This window comes from Antennarius striatus, chromosome 8 (genome assembly GCF_040054535.1).
Source record: "Antennarius striatus isolate MH-2024 chromosome 8, ASM4005453v1, whole genome shotgun sequence".
NCBI lineage: Eukaryota > Metazoa > Chordata > Actinopteri > Lophiiformes > Antennariidae > Antennarius > Antennarius striatus.
The window spans coordinates 21672309-21694039 of NC_090783.1; the positions used below are offsets into that span (position 1 = coordinate 21672309).

The following is a 21731-nucleotide window of genomic DNA, read 5'->3' on the forward strand; positions in this document are numbered from 1 at the left end:
TCAATCATAAAGAGATCAGTTTCAGGGTTACGTTACCACCTCACAGCGCTCTTTTTCCCCGAGGCCTGCTGTAACACGGATCTCCCAGAGAACATGTCTCTCATAGTTCCTGGTTTGAATGAGAGCCCCTTTTCAGCGCTCCAGGTCAAAGTAAGCAGAAACCTGGCGTTTTTTGATTGTCTGCACAAGCCTCACTTTCAATTAAAATCTGTGTTGACATTTATACATAGAAAACACTAATTCCAATAAACTAGACAGGTTGCTTTAAGATGTAATTTAGTACTGCGGGCTGAACAGTCTGTGTGGTTTAAATAAAGAAAGAAAAAAAACAGAAAACAGGCTAAACCACTAAATACCCCCATAAAACCTCAACGTGCATAATTCATCTTTGCCTTTGAAGGCTCTCAGAGAGACAAGTGACACAACGCAGGACAAAAAAAAAAAAAAATCCAAAGGGAGGGGCAGCAGAAGGAGCATAGCCAGCCCTACCCTGAGGCTAAAAGTCCGGATCATGCAGCAAAAATAAATAGACAATATAAGACTGGAGGGTAAGGAACCCAGTGGTGAGAGTATGTGGAAAAATGTTTTTCATTGTGTGTTTTTTTAAGTAAAGATGGGGAAATTTGATGGATTATCAAAACTTGTTCTGCTCTGGATTAGGCCAGCGTGATTTACTGCACAGATGGAGTAGCGGACTATTGATTCCACCACCTCACCAAAACCAGAGTCTCTACCATTCATGAGTCAAAAGTCAGATGAGAAGACATTGAGTCAAAATTATTTCAAACCTCACACGTGTTTGGCTGTGAAGTAAATTTAAGACTTGCATTGGAGGAAAACTATTGGAATATTTTCACATTCTTCAAGCATGTGTGTTCGATAGACCCCCCAGTTTGAGGCGGAAGTGTGACAGACTTTTAGGGCTGGTATTCAAAGCTCACCAGAAATCCGAAACAGGTTATTAGGATTATGCATTATTTTATCATTTTGTAAACATGCACAACCCTTTACCACACACATAGAGCAGTGGTCCCAAACAGGCCCAACAGCCACTCACACAGTCACATTTGTGATTCCGTATTCTGGTAGACGCAGGTTTTAATCATGCTGGATTCTCACTCATCTCCGCTGGATCACAAATATTCAATACATTTAATAAAACTTTTTTAACTAAACAAGTTTTCTGTTTTTATTCTCTGCTTTGTGGTTTTGGTTTCTGTTGTGTTAAATTGTATTTGCCATTTATTGTGAGTCGCTGTTGTGTTTCCAATATGCTGCGTTGTTTTTCATTTGTTGTGTGCTGGTATTGTGTGAGGGGTTTTCTTTTTTTCTTCTGTTTTTGTGTTTTCTTATGATTAGTAATTGATGAACTGTCAAGCAAGGCCAAAATGTCGTGACTTGAATGATATATTGAACTTTTTTCTTTTGTTTTAACCACACGTAATACTGTGGTGTCCTCTGACCTGTGTGCACGCCACCACCTGCCTCTCACCACTGCTTTCATAGTTGCCGTGAATCCACTACCACACTCTATAGACAGTATATGTTTGTATCTCCCACCATTCTTTTTTTTTGTGTGTGTGTGTGTGTGTGTGTGTGTGTGTGTGTGTGTGAGACCACTCACTGGACCTCTCTATCTTCCTGTTTCCTCACAGCATGTGATTGCCATCCCGTGGGTGCTGCTGGCAAAACCTGTAACCAAACCACAGGACAATGTCCCTGTAAAGATGGCGTGACTGGTATCACATGCAACCGCTGTGCTAAAGGCTACCAGCAGAGCCGCTCGCCCATTGCCCCCTGCATAAGTAGGTGGAACCAGTCTGTACCACATCTGCCTCACTGTAGGAGACACACACACACACACACACACACACACACACACACACACACACACACACACACACACACACACACACACACAGTAAACTCCACATACACAAACTCAGTAAGAGCAGACCCTCCTGCACATGCTTAAATCTTCTCATCCTTTTCTTCAGACAAGTGCTTAACATGCAACTGGTTTGTTTTTTTTTACTCTATGGGGGAGGTGAGGGGTGGACAAGTAAAAACTGCAAGTTTAAATAAATGCACCATTAAACTGAACCTCAAGCATTTAGTTGTGTAGCCAACTCAGCTTGTTGGTCTCCATAAATCTGATTAAAGACTCAGAGCTGTTAACACCAGCGTCGCCAAGTTCTAAAGTTTCTTAGATCAAAGAAAGCTTTGGGTTCAATCACAAATGTAATTTTTTTTTAAAAATCATATGCTGAACTAAATTGTGGCCTTGAGTTAAAGTCAAATTCTGATTAAAATAAATAATTAAATGAATGGCAGTTTGTGGATATGTATTGGCTCTATTTTCCTCCAGTGCTGCTCATGCACATTTATTTCCCGGTGTAATTAAACACCGAGAAATAAATTCTCACTAGCAATGGATCACCTTGTGGATGTAAATTGAAGTTGCATTACTGAACAGATTACATCATCCTAATTGATATCTTTAATCCTACAGTATGTCAAGGAAGAGTTGAGGTGTTTAGGTTCCACAAAAATGGAAATGTAGCGTCTGATCATTGATATGTAATCCATTTAAAAGTTAAACAGCCATCAGATTCTCTTTATCATATTCACCAGTTTTTCATAGTAGAGGGTCTATTATGTCTAGAAGTCAACAAAAGGCGTTGCAGATTTAAGCGTCCAGTCTGGCTTGTTCAATAAAAGCTCAAAAATTGAGCTTGATCAAAAGATTTGATTGTGTCTTTCTTCCCTCATGCACATTCCCTCTTCTCCAGAGCTGAAACCACCGCTGTTGTGCACATCTTTCTTCAGCATGTCAACCTCTTTCTTTGCATGTGTCCTTCATACATCTCTGCGGTTTTGCTTTTTTTGTCACAGTACCCCCCCCTCCCCTCCCCTCTTGCTGGCCTCTTCTCTCCCTCATGGCCACTATTACAAAAAGGCGTTATGTATGTTTTATGTCTTCTGTTGCTATCCTTCTTCTTTGGAGATAAGACAGCCGTTCTTCACGGATCATTTCTGAGAGTGTAAACTTCCGACCCACTTCAATACAGCTTAGTACGAAGGAGGGCTGAGAGAATCAAGCTCCATTGTAGTTTTTTTTTTCACTGCAGCAGCATATAAGGCAGGATAATGAAACAAATCATTTTTGTACATCAAAATAACACAAGACAAACATTTTGGGAAGGAATTTACTGACATGTACTCAGTTCTGCCTTCCTTCTTAAGACTCATACATTTAAAATTGTGTGCTGAGGGGGAAAAAAAAAACTTGTTTGAACAGCTTTTTAACACTGAAACATTCAGCACATCTTTACACACGCATGCACACAAAATGGAAAACACATGTATGGATTCATGTAATGAAGGTGTTTACCATGTTTATGTCATGTTTTTTGTTTTTTTTGTTTTTTTTCTGGGAGTAGAGATTCCATTCACACCTCATTCAACCCCATCCAGCAGTACAGAGGAGCCATCAGGTGAGTACAAACAGAAGTTATTTATTTCACTTCTTTTTGTAATTATGTAAAGGTGGACAGAGGATATGTTGGGATTAAATAGTTTGTATTAATGGGCTGGTTTGGATGCATTTTTAACACTCACACACCTCGGCAATATATTTTTCCACAACTGTACAAATAAATTTCTGGATAAATATGATCCCTCATCATCCCTCATTTATGAAGGATTTATAAAAAATAAATCTAGTAGGAGAAACCCTGGGATGTGGCTCCTTTAATTTCTCTTAGTTTCACTATTAATCAGCCGGACTGTGACTGTGACACAGTGTGGGGTTTTGAACTAACACGCAACACATGGATTCATCTTTTTAAACTCTCCATCAATTTGTTGAAGCAAAATGAAGGATGATTTCTGGTTATGCATTAATGGTTTAGGGTTTTTTTTTTAATTATATTGATAACATGACTGAAATACAGTTACGTATGTCATGACAGAAATTCTACATGTGTTTCACAAAAACATGCTCTACCTGTTTGAACATCTTTGGAATACGTTACACATTTTATCTTTCGACCTCATGGTGGAAAAAATTGAGTCATCTGGCATTTCTTGTTTGTTCTGTCTCAGGCGCACTGTGTGTGTGTCTGTCTATGTGTGTGTGTGTGTGTGTGTGTGTGTGTGTGTGTGTGTGTGTGTGTACCAGAGAGAGAGATACCTCTGCAGCTGTTGTTGGGCCCTCTGAGGTCCCAAACATTCCCTAGACATCTTGGATTGACAGTGCAGTCAGGAAACAACCGGTCCCCATCCTTCCTGCACCTCTTTTCTTTCCTCATTCCGTCCCTTTTTGCTCTCCTTCACTTTCTTTGCCTCCCTCTGTTTCACGCTTTGTCTTCACATATCACTGTGGGTGGTGCTGAGATAGAATACCTGGCATCTCTCTGGGCCCCTTTGTCAGGAATCTGTCGTCTTTTGGGGTACAGGAAATTTTCCTCAGCTCAGTGAAGTATTGACGAAAATAGAAAAGAAACCATAAAACTAAGCGTAAAATTGGCATTTGTTGTGTTTTATACTTAATTTCTACTTCTGTATTTAATCACTGAAAGGAAAAATAAATCATGATCGGATGATGAAAAATATAGCCGTACTTCCACATCAAGTTCACTGTGGTTATGTGAAATCTTTGCCTGCAGCTCCATCCTAGCATTAAGCTTATAACTCCTTTGATTAAATGTGTCATTGAACTAATGTAAACACAACCTGAAGGAGACTGTGTAATTACTTGGACCGGTGTAGGTATACAGATAATCTAATCTCAGCAGAGGCTTCCCTCTCATATGTATAATGGGTACAAGACTACTCAGCCAAGAGAGGTTGAAATCAAGCAGATGGCTAAGATGAAGCACCTTGATGGACGTCCTGCATAGGTTATGTCAGAATCACGAGTAGCCCGGGGTCCCACTGGACCACCCAGGCTTGAGGCCCAGAGGATGCATACATTACCCTCTGAAGGTTGCAGAGCAAATGCATGACTTGTTCAGCCTATGAGCAGCTATGATAGGACCTAATATGTGATTGCAAACAGATGTCCTGATTTTATAGAAGCACTGAATTAATAGTACTTCTAACACACTTAAAGATGATATGATTCACTGTTGAAAATGAATAAATACTGATAATAATAATAATTATAATAATAATCAATAACAGTATTATTATTATTATTATTAATAATAATAATAACAATAATAATGAATTCAATTATTGTTGTAAGAAGTACAGGGGACATTAGAATATGTAATGTGTGAGGAAAAGTGATGAAAAAAGATTGAGGAAGAAGAAAAGGAACCACATAAAGGAAGGAAAATATTAGAAAACCCCAAGGATGAAGAAAAGCACCAACAGAGAATGACTGGGGAGGAGGGGGGGTGGTAATGGGGGATGCAGATGGCGCAGCGGTTAGGATGGAGACCTTGCGGCGGCCGGGGTTTGATTCCTGCACACGGTCCTTTGTCACATGGCATCCGCTGCTTTTCCTCCTTATTTCTCGTGACTCCTCAACTGTTTGATGAGTCTTTGTAATGAATTTTACAAAAACATGTTAAAAAGTGAAAACGTGTGATCTGTGTGATACCAGTTTGAGGAAGACTTGGGGGGGAATGAGGGAAAATGGAGTGAATATCAATTTGTCTCCTGCAGCATGACTGACCCCCCTCTTGACCACGGGGAGTCTGAGAGCGTGCATACCTCCGATAGCGTGGCCTGAACATATCGTGTCGGTAGGTTACAGATGATGTGAGTCGCCACTCCTACGGGTCGTGACAGAGGCGTCTGCAGAGCAACAAAAATGTGGAGAAGATTAACCGCCGATGACCTGCGATGGCCACACAGAATACCCAGGATGTGAAAGTAACTAATGATGATGAGGAGAGCATGAATTGGAGTGATGATGATGATGATGATGATGATGATGATGATGATGATGAGGCTCAGGGTAACTAGGTTCAGTCTTACGTGTGTCAGCCTTTCTTTACCCGGCTGGAAGTGATCTGAGTGTGTGTCTGGAGACTCCTCAGATTGTTTGGACACGGGTTTTGCTTCTTGCACCCTGTTCATCTCATACCGACTTCACTGTGCTTCATTATGTCAGTTGATTGTATGACACATATTAATAGTAAAAAGTATTACCAGCAGAACTACTAGCAGTAGTAGTAATACTACTACTACTGTACCCAAAATGTTCCCAAAACTGATTTAAGGTCAAGTCCAGACAGCCTTATCGGTACTTGCTGACACTAAGAAAATAAGTGGGAAAACTCTCTTTCTTCAATTTTTCCTCTTTATTTGCTGGAAGGGATCTAAACTCATGGCTTTGGTGCGAGAGCGGGGCAGCACACTGTGCTCCTTAATCTAATTACATGCTTTATTTGGCACAATTTGTTTCTCAATAAGTCTGGTTTTGAAAGAAAGCCCTCCTCCTGGGCTGTTATTTACCCCCTCCTCTCACTGCTCCGGTACCTCCAATACCACCCTGCTCCTGTGGCAACACTGTGTGTCACGTATGATAAAACATATAGACAGTTTGTCCACATCTAGCAGGTACGGACACTTGTTGACATCTGGCTTTGGCCGTAATAGTGATCAGATTTCAATTGCGCGCAATTATTTTAACTTGTTTCAGAGCTGCTTAGTGGAAACAACAGAATTCATGCATTGAGTCAAGAGGATCCACGTATTCTGATACGTGGATCCTCGTGACCTCTTGAGAACTTGAGAACAGTACAGCACTGTAGTGAATCAGTTTTAGTAAGCATCCCAAATGAAAAACGATTAGTGTGAAAGGTTGGACAGCACTTTGATAGAAGGGGCAAAGGTCCACCTCTCAGTTACGTACTCCTCAGTGCCCTAAAAAGTAAGAAACAAAGCACTGCAGTAACTACATCTACTCAGAACGCCCAAAGCACGTTTTTTAGCTCGGTGCAACAGGACTGCTCCCACTTCCCCTGCTTGTAATGCACGCACAAAGGGAACATTTGTCCTCGCGGTAGGGGACTGCCTGGTCCTAAATAGGAACCTCGGGGTGCTCTCAGCAGGGCCCAGAACTGTGTCTCAGGGGTACACTAATGGGAAAAGAAAGCCTATCAAAGGGAAGTATCATGATGCATCAAGGGGGGTTATGAGAAAACAAAGCGTCCCTTCCACTGCTCTCCTTTCAATCATTTACATGGTAATCAGGTGCAGCTTATATAGACTCTTCTGTTTCATTTACTTTGCTTATTTTTCTTACTCTATTTACTACCACAAGCTTCAGCTTTGGCTGTTGCTCATGAGGCTTGGAGCTTTTTTGTTTTTTCCCCTTATTTGAGGGTTTTACTTAAAATCCTGGTCCTCCTTGCCGCCGCCCCCCCCCTGATAAATTTCACTTGTCTTTTTTTTTTTTTTGTCAACCTCTCCACCCCTTCACTCTCTACCAGTATCAATTCTACCCTCCTCCTTCCCCCTGCATTTTTTCTTGTTGAAGTGTTCCCCAGGCAACCTCATTCAAACAGAGAATAAAAGAGAGTAAAGACATGGAGCAAAGATCTGGTCACAACAATTACCCTCCAATCCTTCTTCCATCCCACCTCTCTTCTCCATGACTGTTCACTGTTCATCCATCTCTTGGTCCCTCCTTCCTTCTTTATTTTCCTTATTATACTCATTACAACTTACACCACTAAAGTGTAAACCAAATCAGGACTCTGGATCCAATTTAGGCTTGTTGGGAAAGGACTGAAGAAACAGGAAAAAAAAGGGGGGGAAACTTTTTTGCACAAACGTCTGGCAACAAGACAGCATAGGATGGGGCAATCACTGACGCTATACGTTCCCTCGATTTCTGGGGCCAGCAAAGTGTGTGTGTGTGTGTGTGTGTGTGTGTGTGTGTGTGTGTGTGTGTGTGTGTGTGTGTGTGTGTGTGTGTGTGTGTGTGGTGAAGGGGGGATATACTGTTGCCTCCTTCACCTCTGGGTAATCTATCATAAAAATGAAAGCGTATCTGCATGGATATATTTAGAGAAGCAGCACCATTAGTTATGATCTTCAATTCAAGAATGAATAGTGATGTAACAAAGCGTAATGATGAGTGTGGAAAAATATTTATACGTCAATCTAAAGCTACCTCTGGCTTTATTTCTGTCCAGCCTGTAATCAGACTTCTTCACTGACTAATAATAGACATTCTTATTTTCATGACCATATAGTTGTGATTTTTTTTATGCAGACGATACACTACTGACGTGTGTGTACAGTATATGGACACACAGCAGATATATTAGAGTTTTTGCCCAATTTGCGTGAAGTATTTATTTTTTCATGTCTCTAGAGAGCCCCCACTCACCCCCACATCCCACAGAACCCCCCCCCTCCCCAATAACAGACCTCTGCCTTAACACTTCATGGATGGCTAATTTTTCCTTCCTGACCTTCCTTTATGTGGCATTGACCCCCTTCACACCCACCTCCCTCCACTCCTTCAAATAGCTGCGAGCCCTCAGTCGCCCCCCACCCCCACCCCCCAGCAATAAATGCAAAAATCCTGACATGGTCTTTGGTGGTTCGGGGGCCTTGAAGTGATCCCTGGGTTAATTTTTTTGGAGGTCGGGGGTTGAGGTGACAAGCGAGGTGAGAGTTGGAGGAAGGGAGTTAGGGGTTAATGTGGGGAGAGGGTGGTCTACACATGCCTGAGTCATCCCCACTTTGTGACAGGCGGTGAATGAAGTAGATCGCAGCGGTCATTTGTATTTCTCCTTAACCACGACTGGTAACATCAGCATTCAAGAGGACCCCGCTCATCACAGATGGCGGTTGTAGAAGTTGTATGAGGTGATATTGCATCCAAAAACACAACCAGACAGATGACTGTCAAGCAGTCATCCAGATTATTGTCATGTCTGTTGTTCCCTTAAATTGTGCAAAGGGAACCATGCTTTCTCTTTACCAAAAGAATGTCTGGTTTTGTTGGTCTTCTCACTTCATTTTTATTTCCTTTAGAAAAACTGTAATTCAAGCAAATAAAAATGCACGGCGCAGAATTTTTGTACGGTCCCAAAAATGAATGATAGAACAGAAGCAGAACAAAGATGATTATTCCCCTTAGGATGGTGCTGAAGCAGCTGCCCAAAGTTTTAATCTGAACTGTTGAAAGTCATTCAACGTAGGCCCAACAGAAGAAAAATGTTTCACACCCATCGATTTTGCATCGTCAGCTTAGACATTATAAAGTTCATGAATGATTTGATTCATTTATAGTGTGTTTTGTCACATTTATTATGATGAAAGCACGTCAGTTATGTCATGTCACACTCCAGGAATGTCACTTAAACTTGAGGAAAATATTATCCAGAATTTTGTTTGGAGTTTTTTTGTTGAGAGGATAAGTTGAGCTAAATTTCATCCATTCGTGGGAAGAAAAATGATAATTATTCTTATTTACTACTTAAGCTATTGAGTATATGCATGCATGAAAAATTACATCCAAGCAGTTATTTATTTTTCTTTTATTAATTTGCATTTACACAAGTATTTTCCAAAATAAAATATGTTTTTAATTCTTGAAACAATGTCAAAATTTCATGTAATACATGCATACTATACAAAGTTATGTTATCGCCAAATAGATTAATCTTGAAGTTTTTTATTTTATGAAAATTGTATTAACAGGGAATGTGTCGCTCAAGAATAATGTACTAAAGAATTTTTCTTTCTGTACAGAACAATCCTAACTGTATTTTTGCTCCTCTGTTACGTGCAGACTGTGAATCTTACTGCAAGGCATCTAAAGGCAAACTTAAGATCAACATGAAGAAATACTGCAAGAAAGATTACGGTGAGTCAGTTTTAACACCTGAATTAATGTTAATTTCTGCAGGAAATCCTGAGAAATGTGAAGATATGGTGTCATTTATTCACTGACTCTGGATGAAAAACAACTTTGCTATTCTGTTGGAACAAATAGTGTGCGTCAACCTTATTATTATTGGTATAAACACAGAGGAACACATATCCAGGATGTGCTCAATATTTCTTTGGAATACACACACATTTTGCTTTGTACCGTGTCCTGAATTGAAGAATACATCCCATTCCAGCATGTTGCTGGGCAGACGCTACGGGGAGGAATTTTACTGATGGCTTACCATTTCAGACATTGTTGGATGAAGCAAAGACAGACTGACAGGAATAGTGACCCTCATTATGGCAGTCCACCCCCCCCCCCACAACCGAAACATTTCTCGTTGTCTCACTGTGACTGTCCGTCTGCCACGCCATTCAAGGTGTGCATAAGAATGACCTCTCCCCCCCCCCCCCTGTCCTGACTGAAGTCAAGCTGCTGAACCGCTCAAGCAAGAGGCAGCATCTTGCAGCATTCCACAGCAGCTTGATGGATGGGCCTGGACTTTGTTCTGCAGGGATTTGGGGGAGTTAGAGGGTCAAACCTATGGACGCCTCCTCTTCCAACAATTCCTTGCTGGTGATGTTGAATAATGTGTCAGATCATGCAAGCCACATATATTGTTCTATTAATGTGTTGTTTGTGTATATATGTATATATATTACACACACACACACTATAAGACATCCATTCAGCACTGGAGTGAGAGGAGAGAGACCTGACAGATGCCTGCAGTACCTCCCAAGTGATTTGGCATGTGTTGTGAGGTGCAGGGGATCTGCTGGTACTGGTGGCAAGCAAAAGACAAATGGAAGTTGCTCTTTTATGCCAATGTTTTTGCGTAGATATACGATATGTTTAGTTTTTCCCTTAGATTTTAAAGACTTTAGAGACAAAAGACTATTGACAACAGACTTTCTGGTTGCAGTTGCCTTTTGAGATGCAACTGCTTTTTTTTTTTTTTTTTTCCATCGACTTGTTAAGCGTTAAGCAAAACTGATCAGGTCAATACAATCAATAAAAAAATTGATTTCCTCTCATCCGTTTGTCACTGTAGGATTTTTTAAAGATAAAATGGAATCTGAATATTGATATATTTCTTTTAATCCATCTGTCCACCATTGGTTTAAAATGGTACATGGTCCTCTGTGTAATCTACTTCCTCCCCACTTTGCCTTCACCAGGGGGTGGAGGGCTTTGTTCTAGTCATGACCATGAGAACATTGAGCTCCTTGTCATATTCGTAAACCTTCGTTTGCAACAGCATGTTCCAGATTTGTAACAGACCAGATGAAGAACCTTGAACTGTGTTTACCACGCATGAACTCACCAAAGCCAATCCGAAAGTCAAACACAATGTAAATCTACAAGATAAGCACACAGAGCCTTAGGCTGGGGGTTCATGCTGTGGCGACGCTATGAGCGTCTCTTGTAAACTGTTTTTACGTGTAAAGTCACAAGAGGGAACAAGGTGACATGTCTGATCAATTCCCTGGTATACTGACACAAGAACATCTTGTGAAAAGTGTGGAAGAGTTTAGGAAGTTATTTTTTGGTGCCCTGATTCCAGAAGTGAATGTTCCATTTGGTTTTTACACCAAAAGAGATGGTTCATTGCTGTAGTATCTCAAAGGTTGAAAGTTTTAATTATTAATACAAGATAACGGAGATGTCTATCTGCATCTGATACATCTCTCGGATAGTGCAATATTTTCTGCTATCCATCTTGAGAACGGATGAAAAAGACACGATTTCTCAGGAATAGAGAAGCATAAACTTTTCTTGTTGTTTTATCATCCAGGAGACACATTCACATTTCAAATTCAAATTGTTGTAAATGTTGTCTCTTTAAGCAGTTGTTCGCACATTATATATACTTTATTATATATACTCAATTATTACATATTAACACTGTAAATATAAAAGCAAGGAAAGATATAGAGAACGTTACATATCAATGTATCACTGACTATGATTCACTACTAATTATTAAAGGACAGCAAAGATATGACCTAAAAAAACAGACTTGTTTTTACACCCACACCAACTATAAAATGTGAGTGTGGGTATGGACCTGCCCTTAATGCATAATAATTCTAATAATAAAATCTAATCCATCTTGATATGAGCCAGGCTGGGATCCATGAGACATACAGGACCCCTCTGTTGCTCTCTGAGGACCAAACCAGTTGATTGATCGTGTGATATCGCATGAGTGTCTTAGCAGTTAGGGCCTCTAATAACCCTACCTTACTTCCAAATTACATTAGAGATCAAACTGCTCTGTCAGCACTTTTATGATGTAATTGATGTATTTCATAGCTGGACCAGCCTTTTCAAATGAGGCTAAAAGCAGTATTTATACAATAAGAGAAGTGTGTTTGAAAATTATTTTAAAAAGTTCATCTTTTTTTTTTTTGTCAGACAACTGCACCAGATTCCTGTTCCATTTACCTTGTATGAGGATTTACAAATAATATTTTGCAATAATTAAAAGCTAAATTCATACACAGTAAAATTCAATTGGAAGGGATTTTATGTCCCGTGATCTGCATCTCCTATAATCTCAACAAAGACGAGATGTTGTTTGGATCCTTTTGAATAACACCTTGCCAAAGTGTAATCCTGAAGTGTGAGGGTGAAAATTATTCACTCACAAAATGTCTTTAGCTGTTATACAGAGGAGCAGCAATGCCAACAGGTTTAAGTAGTGTTCAGTAAAGAAAGGCTTGGCTTTTCATCAGCCTTAATTCAACAGAAAAAGAAATGATCCACACCAGATTGGCCCTCCATTGCTATCTAATCTTGTGTCTATATAGAAGTACAGTAATGACAAAAGTTTACACAGATAAAACCAAGTATTTCAGTGACATTGTTGTGATACCGTAATAAGGGAGACTGAAAGGCCATGATTCAGACCTGCTGACAGACAGCTTAATGGTAATGCACATAAGAAACTGGCTTTGGCTCCTATTAATTCCATAAGAGAACTGTGTTCATACTTGTTCTAAATGGTTACACGTTGATGACTGCTGGAAAACAGAAATGGTGCATATATTGATTTATGTGCCATTAAAGTCATTCATGGTAGTCTTACACACTAAACCTGATGAAATTTAAGTACTGATTCCAAAGAGATGAGATGCTGTGTAAAATGCGAAAAAGAAACACTTTTTTGATTGTTTTTGCAGATAATAGTTCATTAAGTGTTTTTTGGCCTCATGTAAATAACAGCTTTTATACAATCTTGTTTTTCACAAAGAGGTGAAGGCTTTGGCATGTGAAAGTTTGAACATTTCAAGGATGTCTCTTTAAACTTAAACTTACCAGTTGTTTTTTTAGCTTTCCACAAATTTCTGTTTAAAATATGTTGCTGGCAAAACATAATTATTAAATATATACTTGCAAAAACATCACTGAGGTAAATGGGGCCAAAGATATTGCATTAATAATAAAATATTTCAAAAATAAATAACAAAAGTATCACATACTGATTTGCTTTACATGCCAGCCAAACATTTTTGGTAATGGAGTTGTGGCCATTTCACCTGAGGTAGGAGTGTTTCTAATCCAGGCTGTCAGGCCTGCCCGGAACAATATTGGGTTTAACAAAGTGCTTGAGAATCAAATATGCTTAAGAGATCTTGTGAAACTCTTAGATTATTAATTCATGTGCGGCTATGAAGAAATTCAATATAAAAGAAACTTTTACGTAGAGTCAGGCCAAAGTTGGCTATGTCTCTCAGAAAGGGCCCAAATTCCAAATTCTGTCACACAAATCTTTGTTATTGTCGCATTGTTCTCTCTTATGAGACTTTATATTTTAATTATGAACAGCCGAAAACCTTATCTCAATTGTGATTGTGCTAATTCAATAAAATGTGATTACCCCCGGGCAGCTGACTGCAACAAAGACCAACAATGAATTATAGCGACTTATTCTTTTGTTGGAGAGTGGTGTGTATACATCTTGTTTAATGATCTTCCTTACCCAACTGGAATGACACCCTGTAGAGTTTTTACCTCTGGTAACCTTTAAAAATCATGTATATTTTGCTTTTCCCATGCCTGCCCCGGTAAGTGTTTCTTGGATATCAGTTTGTAGTTGTCTAAGGAAAATATTAACACACACACAAAAAAAACAACCCTCAACTTTTAAAGTTGAAAACAAAAAACAATTGTAATATCAGATCTTCTCACATCTCTTTTGTTCCCCAACTCCAATCTGCAGCCGTCCAGGTGCATATCTTAAAGGCCGACAAAGCCAGTGAATGGTGGAAGTTCACCGTCAACATCATTTCCGTCTACAAGCAGGGTGAGAGTCGCATTCGACGCGGAGACCAGTTTCTGTGGGTCCGTGCCAAAGACGTGGCCTGTAAGTGTCCAAAGATCAAACCTGGGAAGAAGTACCTGCTGCTGGGGAATGACGAGGACTCCCCCGGGCAGAGCGGAGTGGTGGCAGACAAAGGCAGCCTGGTTATCCAGTGGAGGGACACGTGGGGACGCAGGCTTAGGAAGTTCCAGCAGCGTGAGAAGAAAGGCAAGTGCAAGAAGCCATAGGTGGAAAACGGTGGCGATTGGAAGAGGAGATCAAGAGGAAAGTTAGGGGGTCATTTAAACAACAACACATGAATAAGAGGCAGACAGTGAACCACATACAGACAAAAGACTGTTTACTTTGCTGCTTTTTTTTATGTAGAAGCATGAAGAGAATTGTTTAGAAAGATTTGTTTTTCTAGTGAACTTTTGTTGAAGGAGCTCACCTTGCAGATTTGGTTTTATAGTTTATTTTACTTTCAAATTTTGCCACTTTTGTGGATTTGCCGAATTTGCACCTATTACCAGCATATACAGTTTGTGTTCCTTTTCTTTATCTCAGTATGAAATCAGTATATTTTATGTTTTCAACCTATGGACAATTTCTGCTGGTTCAAAAAAAATTGTCATAATAAGCCACTTATTTTCCACTGTAATTTTGCAGCTGCATGGATTTTTTTTTTTTTTATGTATTCTTATCTGAGATACAAGCTTCTCTTTACTGGTCTAAATGAGGCAGTAATATTTTCTCTTTTTACAAACTGTGCCATAAAATGATTGCTTTAAATGACAGAAAAGCATGTTACATTTAGCTGTCACCAAGCTCCCATTCATTCATTATTGTACAAAATCAGGTATTTCAGCAACTTAAACACAATAAAAAATAAAAAATATTGTCTTACATTTTTAGCTAATAGTGCATTCAGATTACACAAATGAGGAGATAATGATAAAACACAGTATGAATCAAGGCTTCTTTTTTTTCAAAACATATTTTGTTTCCTAACTTGTTTCTTAACACTTCACAAGTTGGGGTTCAGTATTCATGGAAATGTGTATCGTAACCCCAAAAATGCTTTTTGGGCGAGTAGAAGCAATACAGTAGATAAATTCACCAATTTTATTTTCAGTACTTAAAGCAACTGTATGTTTTATTTTCATACTTCACTACAGGAGTTTAATCACTGACTCACAAATGGACAAGATGCCAGTCACACAAAATGTTAAACTACTATGGAACTGATCATCATGATTGGCTCTTGAGTTACACCAATCGAAATCAATAGTGATGACTATGGCTTCTGAAGAGGCTATAAAATGTTAAAATTTTCAATTTTTCAATTTTATTTACTCATTTCAGTCAATGTTAGGTTTTTCTACTACAAAACGATTTTGTTACCCGAGGTAGGTCACTGGAGATTGGATGCAACATTGTGCTTGTACATGTGTAAATCCTCAATGAGAAGGATTTATCATTTAGAAATGTTTGATTTATCATTTAGAAATGTTTGATTTATCATTTAGAAATGCATTCACACCAACTGATTTATTTTGTCAAATGTGTTGCGCATTTTCAAGACTAAAGACAAAGGAGGGGAAATATCTTGGCTCTCAAGAAAATAGGACAGCACTATGGTTGACTACAAATCACTGATTCTGAAAAGCTGCATTTTTCTGTTGAAGAAATTGCTGGTGGGGGGGGGGGGGCAAGTTACTTGTATCAACCATAATAAAATGAAAAAATTCCCTTACCTCATCTGGCAAAGAAATCACTGTAATAAAACCCAAATTTCACATTAAGAAAATGTTTAAAGATACAGCAAGCGTTTTCAAAACCCATCTCACAAGGGCTTGTATGGATCAACAATGAGTTAGCACTGTGAGAATGGAGATACATATTTTTTGCAAACACAATACGTGGCTGTACATTCAATAAAATACACCATGTGAACAGTCAGTAGCTCTTATACTGTCTCCTATTTAACTACCAGATTAATTCTGTTCACTTCAATACTTGTGCAGGGAGAAATGGTGTGAGTTGCACTAACATGACACTGTTTGACTCAAACATGATCGCTCATTGATTTGTATGTATTCCAGTGTGGACTTCTACAAGAAAAGTGCAGTAAAAAACAAATTAGGCTTGAAAAAGCCCCGATGTGATGCGTCATAAACTAGGGGTTCTATAAAGCATCCAAATGCTTTTTAGCATCATAAATCATGTTGATGCTTTTTGCCATAAAAAAACCTCTGAATTTACAACAACAACAAAAATCTTAATGGCATTTTGCATAAACATGAAACTGCAAAAGGTCAGTCAGATTTTCAGAGATTTTTATTTTAATCTTTCAGAACATATGGTCTTAATCTAATGGAATATCTACATCCTTTGTTTTAATGGTGACCATTTCTCACAGCAGGAATTCTGAATGGACCAACATTCTTTCTAGATGACATTGATGATGGGCTTTCTACAGCAAAATCAAGGGTGGGAAATTTAAGCATGGGTGCTTTTTTACTGTGCAATCCATCAAATGCTTGTGAAGTCTATATTTCATGATGCTACAAGATGTTGGCTTTTTCAGCATAGTCAAGTATATTTACATGATCCAGACTTTCATTGCTAATTCTACAACATAAAATAACTTGTCAATGTGTTTCTGTGTGGCACAATATAATATGCACGCCTGATGCTGTCAGTTTTATAGCCGTCTCCTGAGCAATGGTTTGACAAACTTCATGATGAAATGTTCTATACATACCTGTCAAAACATTGTTTTGTGTTCATACTATGAATTGTAAATGTTGTTTAGTTGTCACCATTGCCAAGACATTTTGCTATGTTGTTTTACAATGCATACTAATATATTATGGTTATTATATATGAATATATTTAATGACACAAGACATTGTGGATCTTATTGTCTTTAAACTTTTTTTTTAACGTTTGTGGTTGTTTGGACTGTTGCCATTAAAGAAGGAAATAATAACTACTGAACACACCAACCTTATAGAACAAAAAATAAGACTTTCATTTGAAATAAACTCTTGTTATATTCAAAAAACATTTGCTTTTCTTGATTTTAATAACTTTAGCTAATTATTAAATGCTTAGCTATGTAGCACTTTATCCAATTACTGCTAGCCAAAAATAAAAGAAAAAATACTGATTTTTCACAATGGAAATGTGGAAGTGAAACTTCCACATTTCCATTGTGTTTGATTATCTTTGATTAAAGAACGCCCACAAACTAAATATTATTCTTACAAATGAAAACTACAGTGCTGCAGAGTAATACCCCAATGTGAACGCAGAGAAAGAGAAAAAGGAGTCCAGTGATTATTAACTGAAAATGTCATTTATTATAAATTACAAGCTGAATTGAAGTAAAGCAGTCCCGTTATTAACAGTGTGGTTTGGCTGAAAAGTGTTTTCTATAAATGTTTTACAATCCAAAGACAAATCCTAAAATTGAAACCGCTGCAGTAGTGCATGGATAATTATGAGAGTAATTGTTGCAAATCTTAGATTGAAATCCTCCATGATCAGACCTTACAAAATAGACAGACATATGAAAGGCATGTTACTGGAGGTCCTACTAGTGGGTCAACATTCAGCCACCATCAACATTTTCCAAGAGCCAGAAACTGGAGAAATTATTAAAGAGGACAAATTACACCAGAAATATACTCTTGCTTCTAAAAAGGTGTTTTGATGGGTTATCCCTGCTTTTTTAACCAACTAAGAGGTTTAATGTACAGAAATACTATTGTACTCAGTTCACAATACCAGGGACTTTTGTCTCAGAAACAAAGAGAATAAGAAATGTAATCTTATTAGACAGTATTTAAATGATTGTTTGTACATGTGTGGACTGTGTTTTCAAAGATTTTAAACTAGCGTTCTCCACCAAATTATAACTGTAGCTCATCACAGCCCCATGATCACTGCTGTTCTTGTCCGCTACATAGGCCACACCGCCACCACTACGATGGCTATGAGAAGCAGCACAATGACCACCATCATACCTGAAATGAGAGAGAAAAATATTTTAGTTGGAAAAAGTCATCTCAAAAAATTCTGATATTGATTGAGTAAGGGAAGAACCCATTTCACTTTTTACACCCCGCTTTAAAGCAGTGATGTAATTGTCAGTGTTGGTCCGTTCGTCCGTTCATCCGTCCGTTAGTCCGCCAAATATCTTTGCAACCGTTGCAGACAGAAAGATGAAACAAAAAGCACATTACTCGGGCAGCAAAGGGGATGAAAATAAGATGACCTTGACTTTAACAAAGCTAGGTCAAGGTCAAATTTCAACTTTTGTACACTCGGGAACTGGATAAGATAGAAAATGAGGGAGAAAGCCAGCGTGAGTAAGAACATACAGTAGATCAAAGCTAGTGCTTTGATCAATGACAGTAGGTCAGAGCACTAGCTTTGATCAGGGTAAAATTTTGAATTCAGGGGTGTCGAGGGATGTTGCAGTCGTTGTCAGTTGTATCAACATAAGAAATTAACGGTAACATCACATCCAAAACATGATTTATTTCCATTCAGATACCATTTCCTTTGTATTTGTAACAAAATCAAGCGCGCTAAGCATGCAAGCTCTGTATTGGATCAATGCCAAATAATAGTAATGTATCAGTACATTTCCTGACCAGGTATGTGTTAAATTTAGATCATTGAGCAGAATATCAATACGAGATACAAAAATACCAGGTCAAAATACAGATGAGGTCAAAACATTTTGTCTTACATTATTATTCCCAGTCCAACATATTCTCCTTAACTTTTTTGTTAAGAAAAAGGTAAATGTCAGGCGGTTGGAGAACTCCAAACCTGATTTCAGACAGACTCGTGGAGGAGGAGGGGCATGTAGCAGACTCAAGGGAATACACTTGGAAGAGGTAGGAAGCCTACATACCTCACTACTAATTTTCAAAGTCCTTGATCTGAGGGAAGTCCCAAGTGCATATGCCCTCATAGCGCATCACCATTTTTCTCCTGATGACTTAATGCAATTTACATGCATTCAACAGCCACAAAAGCTTTATTACCGCAGATTGCACACAGTGATAGGCATATGTTTCTGGTTGTGCCTTAAGAGGATAATCATTGTTTTTCACTGATACTATAGAAGCAGAGAAAAATGTGCAAAAGCTCACTCACACTTCATCAAAGTACTTTACCCCAGGACCCGAAAATACAGTTTTTATTATACCCACCACCCAGAGGGTAAAATGGCCTCTCTGTTTTAAGATCCACTACAGGTGTAATTTTCATCCATTGTAAAAAAAAAAAAAAAAAAAGTCTTTAACAATATAACTATAAGAAACAAACATTTTGAAAAAACTTACTGGATTAAGCTGGCTTAATTTTTTTTTTTAAAGAAAACTTGCCAATAACCAGCGTCTTGAAGTGAGAAAGTCTTTGAAGAGTGCGCAGATGAATAAAACAGCTTCAGTCTCCAAATGGAAAGAATTAGATGCCAGCAAGGTTAGGGATTAAATATAATTAAATGTAATTTTAATTTCATAGTAAAACTAGCAGGAACCCGTGGAAATTCCACGATAAAATAATATCAGACTTCATACCAAACATATGAAAGTTTATTGGTATTATAAACCAAGCGCACCCAACGTAGTCAAAAATCAACGTGGTGACATATCGACTTTGTTGGAAAATCATGGATTCCGTTGGGCGAAGCTGATAGCAGGCTAATTGGAGAAAGGAAGCTAACTAATGGTGAGATTGGGACAGAAGCTAACGTTCAACGAAAAGGCACCTGTCAAAAGAGCAAGTGGAAAAGAAATTTTAGACAAGTGATAGTTCTGTTAGCCAACTACATGAACACAACTGTGTGTAGTTACTTAAAGACCATTTTTTTCAGATGCCTGAGGAGCATTTTGGATACTACATGGATTGTCCCATTCCAAACAGAAACCATACCTGGAAACCAGCTAGTTTCACTCGGTTTTCACATCCCTGCTGTTTGGACTCTTTCAAATATGAACACATAAGTGAAGTTTTCAGACAACATCTCTGGTTAGTCGGAAGACTCTCAAGTCTCACTGACTCAAGTTGTCCACGATTATTTAGCATGCAGCTGGGTTTTTTTCCCCAGCCTTTCACTTTGGGTTTACATATCTATCATTCTTTAGCTCTCTCCGCAGCTTAATTGGTAGTCTATCCCACAGGGAGAGAGGCTGGGCAAGATACAAGCCATGCTGAACTAATTGCTTGTGGTGGTAGTGGTGGTCTGATGAAATGTAAGGCTGATGCTGATTTCTTTTCAAGTATACGGGGTATGGCTGTAAGGGGTCCAGATGTCTTTGCAAGAACTTTGACTCTTCATTCCCTTTTGTTTCTCCTGGGCATGTATTGGTGATTGCGTCTTTTCTACATTTAATTCTTTGACAATACTGTGTGCTGTTTCAGAGGGGAAGGTGCTATGTGGGTCCACAGGTCATGCATGTTAGCAGTGATGACTGGAAGAGACGGGTTCTTTTCAGAAAACTTGCACATGTGAACATAATAAAAATCACAATGTAGAAACACACGCTCAAACAGCTTTTGTGATGGCACTATAAAAATTTATTTGGTCAGCAAATACACACAAATGTCCACCATTAATCCTTGTGTGGGTCTAAACTTTAAACATTAGATTAGAATTTCATTCAATCTTCTCCGACATTTGTCCGTAACTCCGCATGAAAACAACATGACAACAATACCAACAAAGGTTGAGCTGTATTACGTGCAAACACACACACACACACACACACACACACACACACACACACACACACACACACACACACACACACACACACACACACACACACACAGTGGTGTGTAGAAAAGTTCTCACATCCTCTAATGTCATAAGACACGATGCGTCCCAGCATTAGACACCTATACTGACCCTCGCCCTTCTGTTCTGCCCGGACCAACCCCGTGTGCCTCAGTAACTAAATAAGCTACTCCTGACCCTCCAGCGACTAATGACAATAACATTGTTTGCTTGCCAAATAGATTGAGGCTCTGGTATGACACTGATGCTGAGTAGATTGTTGGTGTCTATCTGACTGAATGACCACCCAGGAGCTCTGGAGGCAATGGTCTATGTTCAAACTGTCTTTTGACTTTTTAGACACATCAGACAAATTATTGAGAACAGAAGTAGTTGCTGAGGGCCTGAATAACCAGAGACAAACCTCCCTTAATAAAACATAATTGCTGCTTATGGTTCATGGAGTGCAGAATGTGAAAACAGCCTTTAATGAAAACGGGGCATATTTGATTTGGTCAGTCAGAATAAAACTGCCAACATTATGTAATTGTTGATATATTTTTTCTGCTCATCACCATAATTTACCCAGCCAGCATGTAAACATTTGTTGATTAGAGGAAAATTCTAAATACAGTTGAGTGTGAAGTTAAATAAATTAAGTATTTGGTTACAGTAATGCAACCCAATAATTCCACTGGATGAAAAGT

The 21731-nt window shown here is 38.7% G+C and overlaps 2 protein-coding genes across 4 annotated transcripts in view; one reads left to right on the top strand and one right to left on the bottom strand.

Annotated features, from left to right (window-relative positions):
• The window catches only part of LOC137600783 (netrin-1), a 54982-nt gene extending 37696 nt beyond the window's left edge, over nt 1-17286 (top strand). For 2 of the 3 annotated variants that reach the window (XM_068322589.1, XM_068322590.1), the window contains exons 4-7: nt 1656-1805; nt 3444-3497; nt 9770-9844; nt 14142-17286. In XM_068322589.1, coding sequence (XP_068178690.1) covers nt 1656-1805; nt 3444-3497; nt 9770-9844; nt 14142-14470 — 608 coding nt within the window. In that variant the 3' untranslated portion in view covers nt 14471-17286. The remainder of the gene's footprint in view (nt 1-1655; nt 1806-3443; nt 3498-9769; nt 9845-14141) is intronic. The other variant, XM_068322591.1, reaches the window with a different exon arrangement.
• Nucleotides 17287-17573: 287 nt separating this feature from the next.
• Nucleotides 17574-21731, bottom strand: part of stx8 (syntaxin 8) — a 35369-nt gene continuing 31211 nt past the window's right edge. Inside the window, exon 8 of the mRNA XM_068322508.1 lies at nt 17574-18256. Within this exon, the coding sequence (XP_068178609.1) occupies nt 18192-18256 (65 nt within the window). The 3' untranslated portion in view covers nt 17574-18191. The remainder of the gene's footprint in view (nt 18257-21731) is intronic.